Source organism: Notamacropus eugenii, chromosome 6 (genome assembly GCF_028372415.1).
Source record: "Notamacropus eugenii isolate mMacEug1 chromosome 6, mMacEug1.pri_v2, whole genome shotgun sequence".
NCBI lineage: Eukaryota > Metazoa > Chordata > Mammalia > Diprotodontia > Macropodidae > Notamacropus > Notamacropus eugenii.
This window is the reverse complement of record NC_092877.1, coordinates 371,534,493-371,547,454: the sequence shown is the minus strand read 5'-3', so window position 1 is coordinate 371,547,454 and position 12,962 is coordinate 371,534,493. Positions and strand designations below refer to the sequence as shown.

Below are 12,962 nucleotides of genomic sequence, written 5' to 3'. Positions count from 1 at the left end.
GCATAGACCAATGCCTGCCACAATACAAAAGTACGAAGTGCAAAGGGATACATGATCTAGGTATAAAGACTGGTACTATAAACAAATTAGGGGAACAAAGAATAGTGTATTTGTCAGATTTATGGAGAATGGAAAATTTATGACCACGCAATAGATAGAGAACTTTATGAAATGCAAAATGGATAACTCTGATTACATTAAATTGAAAATTTTAGCACAAACAAATCCAATGCAACAAAGACTAGGTGGAAAGCTAAAAGAATTTTTGCAGATATTGTTTGTGATACAGGCCTCATTTCTAAAATACATAGAGAACTGAGTCAAATTTACAAGAATACAAGTCATTTACCAATTGATAAATGGTCAAAGGATATGAACATGCAGTTTTCAGATGAAGAAACTAAAGCTGTCTACAGACGTAAAAAAATGCTCTAAGTAATTATTGATTGGAGAAATGCAAATAAAAACAACTCTGAGGTACCACATCACACGTATCAGATTGGATAACATGACAAAACTGGAAGATGATAAATGTGGGAGAGTTAAAACAATAATTCATTGTTGGTGGAGCTGCAAGCTATTCCAACAATTCTGGAGAGCAATTTGGTCCTATGCCCAAAGGGTTACAGAAATGTGCATACCCTTTCACCCAGTAATGTTGCTTCTAGGATTGTATCCCAAAAATATTCTAAAACTAGGAAAGGGTTCCACGTGTACAAAAATATTTATAACAGCTCTCTTTCTAGTGGACAAGAACTAGAAATTTAGCGGATGTTCATCAATTGAGGAATGACTGAACAAGTTGTGGTATATAAATGCAATGGAATGATATTGTTATAAGTAATGGTAAACAGGTAGACTTCAGAGAGTGTTGGAAGGACTTATATGAGCTGATGCTGAGTTGAAAGAATCAGAACCAGGAGGTCAGTGTACACAGTAACAGCCACAAGTGTGTGATTTTTATGGTAGACTTAGCCCATCACAGAAATGCAAGGACCTAAAACATTCCCAAAGGACTCTTCAGGCAAAATGCCATCCACATCCAGAGAAAGAACTATGGAATTGGAATGCTGAATGAAGCAGAATATTTTCTCTTGTGTTATGTTTGTTTTGTTTGGGATTTTCTTAAGGTTTCTCCCATTCATTTTAATTCTTCTGTGCAACATGATTAATGTGAAAATATATTTAATAAGAATGCATGTATAGAACCCCTACAAAATTGCATGCCATACTGGGCAGGGAGATGGAAGAGAGGGGTAGAAAATGGAAGACCTATGGAAGTGATTGTACAAAACTGATAATAATAATAATAATAATTTAGAACAGAAAAGAAAGAATTGAAGAGAAAGTGAAGCATCTTGTAAGGAAAACAAAAGATTTTGAGAGTAGATCTAGAAAAGAAAATATAAAAATAACCAGACTAACTGAAAGTTATGATCAAAAAAGAATTTTGATACAACAATACAATAAATAATTAAAGACAATTGTTATGAAGCATTAGAATGGGGGAAAGACTCAAAAAAAGAAAAAAAAAATAGATTTCTATTTAAAAGAGATCCTATAAGGAAAACTCATAGGAGTATCATCGTCAAATTCTGAAACCCCCATCTTAAGGATAAAATATGAAAAGCATCAAGATTAAAACAATTTAAATATGATGGTATCAAAATTAAAATTATGTAAAAAACAGTGGCAGATATTAAGGAAACACAGGTCAAAGAACATAATATATTGGAAGAACAAAGGAACTAAAGCTTCACATCCAAAGAAAAACTATGGAGTCTGAATGCAGATTGAAGCATACTATTCTTTCTCTCCTTTTTTGTGTTTTTATTTCCTTTCTTTGGCTTTTACCTTTTTGTTCTGATTCTTCTTTCATAAAATGACTAATGTGGGGATATGTTCATTATGATCATACCTATATGGGCAATGTCTGATTGCATTCTATGTATGAGAGGGGAAAAGTTTAGGACTCAAAATCTTATTACAGTGAAAGGTGAATACCAAAAATATATTAATGTTTAAAAAGTTAACTGAACAACAACCAAAAAAATAGTCTCTGACTTATTAAAAAAAAAAAACTCTTAAAATAAGGAAAACAATATGGATATAGTGGTAGACCTGGAATAAATACGACAAGAGTTCAAATCTGGCATCAGATATTTAGTAATTGTGTCACCCTTGGCAAATCATTTAATCCTGTTTGCCTCAGTTTTCTCATTTTATAGAAAATGAATTTCAGGGGTAGCCCATCATAGGCGTGGAGGGCAGCCCAGCAGAAGTGCAGAACAGAATCCAGCCCAGCACAGGTATGTTGGGTTGTACCATGGCAAGGACAGGACTGGAGAGGGCTTCAAGGCACCACGCCAGCAGCAGCAGCTGTGGGTCCCAGGTTTCTTAACTCAGACACATGAAAGACAACTTCCAGGGTCAGTGGGAGGGCTCTTTCACTTGGGTGAGAAGGGAACACAGCTGTCTAACCCCGGCCCCAGGCAACAGCAACTTCCATTATTGGAGACTTGATCTGGTGCCCCAGGGGATATTGAGCAGCTGATCTAGATCTCAGTTCTGAGGGGTTGCCCAGGGCTGGGGAGGAGTGTTGGTGTGGTGGGACTGGTGGGGGTTCTGGAGAGGGAATCCTGCTCATAGACCACAGCACAGGCTAGGAGAGAAGTAAACTCCTTTCCGTTCATTGCACCACCTCGGAGGAACTGAGAACATACAGGTTCCCCAGAGTGTACCCTTCCTTGACAAAGAACTCCAAGCTCAGGTGACTGATTGAGAAAATGTCCCCCGAAGGGAAAAAGAATAAGACAATAGGTTACTTCGTTGGTGAGCAGGTATTTTCTTCCATCCTTTCAGATGAGGAGAACGATGCATACCATCAGAGAAAACCCTAAATCTCAAGGCTTCTGCATCCAAAAACTCAAAAATAAATATGCAATGGTCTCTGGCCATGAAAGAGCTCAAAAAGGATTTTGAAAATCAAGTAAGAGAGGTGGAGGAAAAATTGGGAAGAGAAATAAAGGAATGCAATAAAATCATGAAAAGCAAGTGAACAGCTTGCTAAAGAGATGCAACAAAGTGCTGAAGAAATGAACATTTTTAAAAATAGACTAACTAAAATGGCAAAACCTGAATGAGGAGAAAAATGCTTTGAAGAGCAGACTAAATCAAATGGAAAAGGAGGTTCAAAAGCTCCCTGAAGAAAATAGCTCTTTAAAAATTAGAATGGAACAGATGGAAGCTAATGACTTTATGAGAAACCAAGAAATTACAAATCAAAAAGAATAAAAAAATAAAAGATAATGTGAAATATCTCATTGGAGAAAACAACTGACTTGGAAAATAGAACGAAAAGAGATAATTTTAAAATTACGGGACTACCTGAAAGCCATGATCAAAAAAGAGCCTAGACATCATCTTTCATGAAATTATCAAGGAAACCTGCCCTGAGATTCTAGAACCAGAGGGCAAAATAAATATTGAAAGAATTCACTGAGCACCTCCTGAAAGAGATCCAAAAAGAGAAACTTCTAGGAATGTTGTAGCCAAATTCCAGAGTTCCCAGGTCAAGGAGAAAATATTACCAGCAACTAGAAAGAAACAGTATTCCAGTATTGTGGAAATACAATGAAGATAACACAAGATATAGCAGCTTCTGCATTAAGGGATCAAAGGGCATGGAACATGATATTGCAGAAGACAAAGGAACTAGAATTAAAACCAAGAATCACCTACCCAGCAAAACTGAATATAACACTTCAACGGAAACATTGGTCATTCAATGAAATAGGGGACTTTCAAGCATTCTTGATGAAAAGACAAGAGCTGAATGGAAAATTTGACTTTCAAACACAAGAATCAAGAGAAGCATGAAAAAGTAAATAGCAAAGAGAAGTCATAAGGGACTTTACTAAAGTTGAACTGTTTACATTCCTACATGGAAAGATAATGCTTGCAATTCTTGAAACTTTTCTCATTATTTGGGTAGTTGGAGTGATTACAAAACGCACACACACACACACACACACACACACACACGGCATAGGGTGAGTTGAATTGGAAGGGATGATATATAAATAAATAAAATTAAGGGATGAGAGAGGAATATATTGGGAGGAGAAAGGGAGAAGTGGAATGGGGACAATTATGTCTCACCAGTAAGCCAAGAATAAGCTTTTTCAATGGAAGGGAAAAGACGAAGGTGAGAGGTAAAAAGTGAAGTTTAATCTCATCACACTTGGATAAGGAGGGAATAACATGCACACTCAGAACGGTATGAAAATCTATCTTACACTACAGGAAAGTAGGGGGAAAGGGATAAGTGGGGTGTGGGGGATTATGGAAGAGAGGAAAAATGACAGGAGGGGGGTACTTAGAATTAAACACTTTTGGGGAAGGATAAGGTCAAAAAAGATAGTGGAATAATGGGTGGGCAGGATAGGATAGAGGGAAATATAGGTAGTCTTTTACTACATGAATATTATAGAAGTCTTTAGTATAAAATGACACATATATAGCCTATATTGAATTGCTTGCCTTCTCAGTAGGGATGGGTGGGGAGGAAGGAAGGAAGAGAAGTTGGAACTTAAAGTTTTAGGAACCAATATTGAGAATTGTTTTTGCATGTAACTGGAAAACAAGAAATACAAGTAATGGGGTATAAAAATCTGTCTTGCCCTACAAAAAAAAAAGAGATAATATGGGGATAAGTGAAGGGCGGTGTGTGATAGAAGGGAAAGTAGATTAGGAGAAGGGTAATTAGAATGCATGATGTTTTGGGGGTCAGGGGAGGGGACAGATGGGGAGAAAATTTGAAACTCAAAATCTTGTGGAAATGAATGTTGAAAACTAAGAATAAATAAATAAATAAATTGGGGGGAAATGAACTGCAGAAGGACCTGGTAAATCACCCCTGTATCTTTGCCAAGAAAACACAAAAAATATCATGAAGAGTCATAGACAACTAGTTAATAATGAAACTTGCAGGCAAACACTTGTTCTGTGATTTTGACCAAATGAACGAATACTGATAAACTCATTTGTCTTGGACTGATTGTGCAAGGGAACAAGGAGTTTGTCCTCGTTGTAAAGAGAGAAATGAGATTTCTAGACACCTTGAATCTCTTGAAGTCATCACATGTGGCAGATGAAGAACAGTATAAACAGAAATGCAATGGTCTGGAATGACAGTAATGTTGAGAAATAGTGTTAAGAAATACTGAAGGTTAAACAAAAAATGCATTGTCTCAAGCTTCACAAATAGTTCATAACTTTATTAGTCACTGGGTTGATGGAAATTTAATTTTTTACACTGTCTTCTTTAGCAGGTAGTATTGTGTAATGCAAAGAATAGTGCATTTAGATTAGGTTTTGGCTCTTTAGTTAAATTACTGAATCTCTCTGCTTCAATTTCCTCATTCATTATGACTTAATGAAGCTTGCATTTGACACAAGGATGTGTGAAAAATGATGTATAGATAGTATAGTAAATGGATCTGTGACTTAATTGGGATCAAAAACTCCCAGGTTAAGACATTGTTTCTACTGATTTTGAGCTACACCGTCATATCCACTTAAGGCCTTAGACAGTAATTTGGAACAGAAACCTTAAGTGATTTGCAAAGGATCTCACAGCTAATATATTCCAAGCTCAGGAGCTGATCTCTGGTTATATTCACTGTGCCATCTTCCTTTCTAAAATAAGTTTCTATAAAGATAGTTGTAGTAGTAAGGTTTTTTTCGAAGCTAGACAGTGTTCTTTCTCCAGAAGATTTGTAAATAGACTTCTTTCATTTTACTTTTATGACATCCTTCTGATGAATATTATCTTAATCATAGATCCTAATTTAATAAAATGTAGGTTTTATTATAGAAAAAAGCACAGTGTTTATTCTCATCTTTCAGCAATGACCTCCTTTATAGTAAACAGTTCCATGTAATAGCCCTTTAATCCACTGTTAATGCTGAAGTAAAATAAAATATTCAGTTTCACAATAAGATGACATATTTTACTCTGGATTTTTGTGTTAATGTGATCGCTTTTTTGTATGGATATAAGGATTTATAATTTTATGAGTGTAGATAATATGAATTCCATCCTCCAATGAAGGCCCAAATACATATATGATTTAGTAGACAAGTTCTAGGGAGAATGGTAAGGCAGCTACATGCCCAGAGTAGTAACCTGCCCTGAGTTGCTGGAAGAATTTGAGCTGAATTCCTAAGCTCCTCCTATTTCTAAATTAATCGCTCTGTGCACTGTACTTCTATACTAGTTTACATGTTGCTTTCAATTCATGAGTACATTCTTAAATGGTTTACAGACATGTAGAAGATAAGAGGTCTTAGAGTCACCTTTCTTATTACTGCCAACAATCTCTTCTTAAAAAACCTACCCAAATGAATGATCTTAAGATTATATCCTCTATAAACCATTATCAACTTTTATTAACTTATAAGATTTATAATGCTATAATTAGAAATGTAATTTTCAAGGATTCCTAGTCATACCACCTTAATAGCATTTTGCCATTTCTCTCCATTCTGCCAGAGAAAAAGTACAACCCTACACATTAGGTACCTGAAGTAATATCTATGGGTTTTCTGTCCAGTTTAAGTCGTGAATCCTGCTAGATGAGTAACCTACTTACATCAGCTACTCAAGAAATTGGCTTGACATTTGTGGCCAATTGGTTCATAATAACACAGTCATTGAAGGGTCAGTTTGATATATTTTCCAATCTCCAGTGAACAAACTTACTGTTTCACCAAATAGATCGAGAACAAAATAGCTGGTAATATTAACAAAACAACCTTAAACAGGGTGTCAACTCAACTAGTTCATTCAGTGAGGAAAATTTTAAATTCTACACTTTGTAATATGCATACATACTTATATACATAAATAATTTAATGTGTAGATACAATATTTGTATATATACAAATGAAATTTCATCTTGAAGACTTTAGAATCTAGAGTAAAACTAAGCAAATAGCCCCAAGATACTTCTCAATTATTATAAGGTGTACTGGTGTATTAAGGAAGTTAGATAAATGGCTTTGTATTGGAATGTCCAGGATAGAAATAAGATATATTTAAGGACATAGATGAACCTGTTTTCTTGGATTGGGCAACAGTTAATCAAGAGTGGAAATCAAGAATCCATGTCTAAATTGAATACCAGGTAATGGAATAAGGTGTTGATGCAATAGAATCCATGTCATTACTTTCTTAATTAGATGAGCAGATTTAGAAGGTTTCCTTATGTTCAGTCTTTGAAAACTGATTGTACTGTTACAAAACAGGCACAGATTGATTTATGCTGTCCTTATAGAAAGCAATTCAACACTCAATTAAGAGACAAGAATACATATCCTTACTATATTCAAGTTTAGTCCTTAGCATTGATAAGATTAGCTTTCAAGCTACCACATCATTAAAAACCATGAGATTGTTCATGCTTTTGTCAATATAATTTCAGTCATTGAAGTATAAAGGGGAAATTATTCTATTCATTGATTTATAGAGGGAAGGCTTTGAGATACATAGGTGAAAGATAGAAAAATACAATTTAAATGTTATGATTATGTGTATATTTGTCAAGCAAATTAATTTAAATAAAAAGGAATTTTAATTCTATTAAAGGTCTATCAAGAGTTTTAGTTAAGATTTTTCATACCTGCAACTTTAGAGGCCCCTACAACAGCAAATTACTAGCAGTATGGAAATCATGTTCATGTAATCTAACATTAATTATGTCACAGAATGTGTAACTTTTTGTATTGTGACAAATCAAGTTTTCATTTCATAATTTTACTTTCTCTAATAATTATAGACACTTTAATAAATTCTTATGTTCCATATATTTTTTAAAGAATAAAACAAAAATATGTTAATCAATTAAGTTTGAATTCTCATATTCAAAGTGAAATAATTTATGAAAAACTGCAAGGTTTGAAACTCTGGCATAGAAATTCCAAGCAAGTGACACTCAGGAGTTTGGAATTTTTCTTTCCTTGAGCTACTATAGTGCTTGAAAGTAGTTTTCATTTCATTCACATGAAATCTTTAGAATCCACCATGACTTCAGGCTACAGAAAACTATTCTATAATTATGATTTTAAATAAAATGAATAGGTACAGCTTTCTTTGGAAGAAGTTCTCTCAACCATTTTTCACCTAATTAAGCTTTTAACATTTAAACATGTTTGTTTTAGTACATAGAGGTTACATGCAGTATTGCTTGCATATTGTAGGTGCTTGATATTTGATAAGGCAAATCATGATTCTATTGTGATAATACTGTACCAAGTTTGTTCACTTTCCACTTTAAAAAAAAATAGATGATCTTGTTAATTTGATATATCAAAGTTTTGTTTGTAGCTACTTTCTGAAACTTAAAGCAGCAGACAAAAAGATTATAGAGGAAGGGAGCTTAGGGATCATCTTTTGTAATTCCCTTGTTAGTACAAGATTCAATTACGTTGAATCTTGTCTTCAACCATAACAATACAGTAAATATCCTATGTGCAATATTTTCATATGATAGAATGATATAATTAATGGAATCAGTAAATGGTATAACAGAGCCTGTCAAATGTTCCTACACCTAAAGTTAAACATTTTGTTTCACATGTGACTTTATGAATTTCATGTAGAATACTTTGTTACTTAAAATTAACATATTTCACAAAAACAAAGATTTTTATCCAAGTATTGGCTTGTAGAAGGGAAAAACAAAATTCAAATATGTAGCTTAAGTTGCTGTAGGAAATCACCCTTGAATGAAACCTTTGGACATATTTATTATATATATATATATATATATATATATATATATATATATATATATATATATATATATATATATATATATATATATATATATATATATATATATATATCCTTTTTTTATTAAAAGAAGACAAACAGAGTAGACTGGAAAAGTGCATAAAAATGATTAACTTCTATTTTTAAGCAGGGTGGGAGTACTATATGCAGGCATTCATCTTTGGAGAATCTCTGAGAATAAATGTGCGGATTCTGAGCAATGCACTTGAAAGCATGACACTAAACTTGGCATGTATGTTTAAATAGACAATAAAAAAACACCTGTTTAAATGTTTATTAAATTGCATTTTAATTGATTCTGACTTGCAAAACTAATGGAGGATTAGATGCAAATCAAATTTCCTTTTTTAGAAATAATAAAATTAACTATGGAATAATGATTTCTTCAAGATTAAAAAAAATTTAAGCTAGTTATGTGAGAGGGTAACAGAAGACTACCCAACTTTTTCCCATGTAAAAATGGAGTGCAAAAATATTGATTACAATAGACCAACATATTATCTCTTTTTTCCCCACACACACGCCTATCCCCCAAATAATTCAACATCTGGAAATTCCACCTTTGGGATAAATTTCAGCTGACTTATTTTTTTAACTTGGTTGTTTTAAAGAATGATGTAGCTCTTTCAGTTACCTGTAACATAATTTTTCCTTCCTCATCAAATAAGATAATGAAAGCATTTTCTTAAATACTCACAGATAACTGACAACTTTTGCACAACTATTTGTAAGAGACATAAGAAGATATAGAAATTTCATGATTTTGCATTGTTCCTTAAAATGCAAAGTTAGATATCCCCTAATAAAACTATTTCTAAGATTTCACTTCATTTAGGTTTTGAATTAGAGGAAAAGGTCAAAATTCACATCTCTCAGTCCTCTTGATTGACACTTTCCAAATACTATTCAACAACAAAACTTACTTGCCACTTTGAAATACCAGCTACCATTCTAAATCAGAAGAAAAAAAGATACATTAACACAAACTTAGAGTTGCTTCCACTTTATGAACTACAGCAAAGGAGAAATACCTTGTTTCTCTCACCCAAAAAGTGACCCACATGGAAGAAAAATTCAGAAGCTGTATAGATTACTGTTTATACCTTCGGATCAACCTTTCAAATTAACAAAGGACTTTTATATAGCTTATTCCTTTTAAAAGGGCAAGGCTGGGTGAATAGATAACTATGTTCTTGACAGGAAGGGGGAAATCTCACGTTTTCACACAGAAACAATTTTCTTCCCTAAAGTATGTAAGCGAGTCCAGAATTCCCAGTTTCTGGGAAGGAAAACAAAGAGCTGACCAGAATCAGATGTCTTCATTAAGTCTAAGTGACACCCTCTGTACTCAGAGCAGATATATTATTTGGGCTTAGGAAGACCAGTTCAGAATACAGAGGTAGTGAACTTCGCGCTGACCCTCACGCGTTAATTTCCAAGGACATTTGAAAGTAAGGAAGGAAGCAAGTGCTGCTTCCCAAGGGATTTCAAGATTAGCAGCCTAGGCTCACGAGGCGTTGTCCAGCAGTGCGCTCTGGTGGCAATCGAGATCCACTGAACTCCCTGCCGAGTAAGAGCCAAGGAGCTGCTACTAGGACAAAGTTGTAGACAGAAGAGAAATCCACTCACTGGTCCCAGCACTAGCAGCCCTCCTCCTTCCCATTCCCTCCCTCCTCTCCTCCCCATTTCTTCTTACCTTGGTTGTTGGAGACGTGACTGCAGTCAGCGGGCAAAGCTGTCAACAGAGAGAACAGGCCAAATCGCAAAAGAAAACCCTGGACCTCGCAGTCCCCCATAATTTCCCCCACTCCGCTTCCACACTCTCTGGAGAGATATGGCACTCCAGTACTTCGTCCTGTGTCCTGATGGTCTTCGTCTTCCTCCTCCTCCTCTTCCTCTTCCACCCAGTCCGTAGTGGGTAACGGGGGGCGCTTTCCGCGCGAGGCCCCGGGGGCAGAGCACGAGGGTCCAGAATGCCCAAGTGCAGGTGAAGCTACTGCTGTTGGAGATACTGCCTCCGCCACCCAGGAGATGCTGGTGGCAGGAGGATGGCGGTATTGCATCCACCCCTGTGTCCCACTCACGGGAGGAATATTCACCCGGCCCGGGAGAGCGAGCGCGCAGGAGCGAACTCAGGGCTGTGGTTTGGGGGAGGGGAGGAAAGACTGGGGTAGGGTGGGGTGAGGAGAAAGAAGGGGGTGGGGAAGGAGATAGCGTTTCACACTTGGAAGAGGGAGGTCCAGGGTGCAGACCCCTCTGGTCGGTGCGCTCCTCTTCACATGGAATCGGACATTAGTACAGTCAAATTCAAGGGGTGGCACGGAGGCTGCAGGAAGTTTCCTTGAGCTGGCCTGGGAAAAGAAAAAGGGGGAGGGGGAGACGAGGGGCAAGGCTCTGTGTGTCCGGGGCGTTGCAGGAAGAGAAGATGCTGTTGTTCCCTTAGCCCCTCGATTACACCACCACCTCCAACTGGGGATCAGCAGTTTCTGCACCAGACTCTAAGCAGCTGTGGCTGTTTTATGATGATGACTGAGAATGCACTGAGTCCACGAAGCACTTTTCCCCATTCTGCAGCAACACCGCTGATTTTTACTTTGTTTTGCTATTGCGATCATGCAATGGAGGTGGGAGTGTGGGAGAGTAGAATTTTTTTTTAATCCTTTTTTTCTTTAATTTAAATTCCCCATATATACGTCTGTAGTGGGTAGTGAGAGCAGCAAGCAGATCAGCTTCCTCCAATTTCATACCAATCTCTCTAGCAAAGACTGCTGAAACGTTGGTTAGCTCATCTCATCATCTCCCTAGATGAGTAAAACTTGCAAGGGAAAATAGCAAGATTCTCTCCTTTTTTTCTCTTCTCCCACTGTGCTCCTTACCTTCAGCAAGAGTCCTGAGGAAAGTCAAGGAAACGATTAAAAAAAACAAAAATAAAAATAGGGGGAGGAGTGTGAAAATGGAATCAGGCGAACCTGTACTTGAATTCCACTTCAAATAGACTGTGGTTATTTCTCAGGTGCTCGTTAGCACTTATTAACATCATCACTGTTATCATGATTTGCCTTTATGATTACAAGAGCTAAGAGATAACGTCCGGATCAGCCAGCCAGCAGGTCTATTCGATTTTCTTGGAAGGAGTGAAAATATTTTAATATGAACATTTTAATATGAAGGCATTCAGTGACCATGGATTGTGTCCCCCAAACACTTCTCTCTCACAAACACTCAGTCTCGATTCCCTTCTCCTTCTCAAGTCAGAAAGCAAACCTCAGGAATGACGATCAATAATTAAATCTGGTGGGAGAGAAATATAAAAGGTAGTGAAGAAGATGAAGGGAGTCGAATCGAGCCCCAGAGGCCCCACTTCCTCTTTCAGGATTCTCTTGGGAACAGAGGTGAGATTGGGGTGCATAAAGAGCAGAAAAAAGCCGAACCGTGAAGAGTAAATAAATGCCACGCTAAAGACAGAAAGAACCAAGAAGCTTCCTACCCCATGTCTGGCAGTACGCAGGTCAAAATGCTGCCAGTTCAGCACTAGAGGGGGGTAGTTGACAAGACAAAATTTCCTTCATTTTTGTAAAGTGGATGTGTGGCTGATCACAAATTAAAGGGAGGAGAGATGTGCTTAGGGGAAACTTAGCTCCCTTGTTAAATATGTACTATTGGTGTGAATTTATTGCATAAGTTAACTCTTTGAAAGGGGATCTGAAATAGACATGGGTTAGATTGGTGGGGAAAATCCATCCAGTAGTTTCAAAACAGTCGAAATGAAATGCTACGCAGCTGAAAAGTGTAAAGCACTTAAATAAGCAAGGGACAATACATACACGTGGTGTGTGTGTGTGTGTGTGTGTGTGTGTGTGTGTGTGTGTGTGTGTGTGTGTGTGTGTGTGTAGAGATATCTATATCTATTTGTATGTATGTATCTACCTATATATCTAAATGATTGACGGCTGATTTCCCTGACAGTTCAGTAAATCATCTTACAGATTGGATTAAATCTCCAAAATTATGTTCTTAGGAGGAAAATACAAAATTTAAAGATTTTTAGTAGAGTGAATAATTATTCAGGTTGGCAATTTTACCTTCCATATCATAGAAGTCAATT

The 12,962-nt window shown here is 36.4% G+C and overlaps 1 protein-coding gene across 1 annotated transcript in view; it reads right to left on the bottom strand.

Annotated features, from left to right (window-relative positions):
• Nucleotides 1-11,301, bottom strand: part of LOC140510235 (ephrin type-A receptor 6-like) — a 331,776-nt gene extending 320,475 nt beyond the window's left edge. The window contains exon 1 of the mRNA XM_072618688.1: nt 10,554-11,301. Coding sequence (XP_072474789.1) covers nt 10,554-10,920 — 367 coding nt within the window. The 5' untranslated portion in view covers nt 10,921-11,301. The remainder of the gene's footprint in view (nt 1-10,553) is intronic.
• Nucleotides 11,302-12,962: the final 1,661 nt, after the last annotated feature.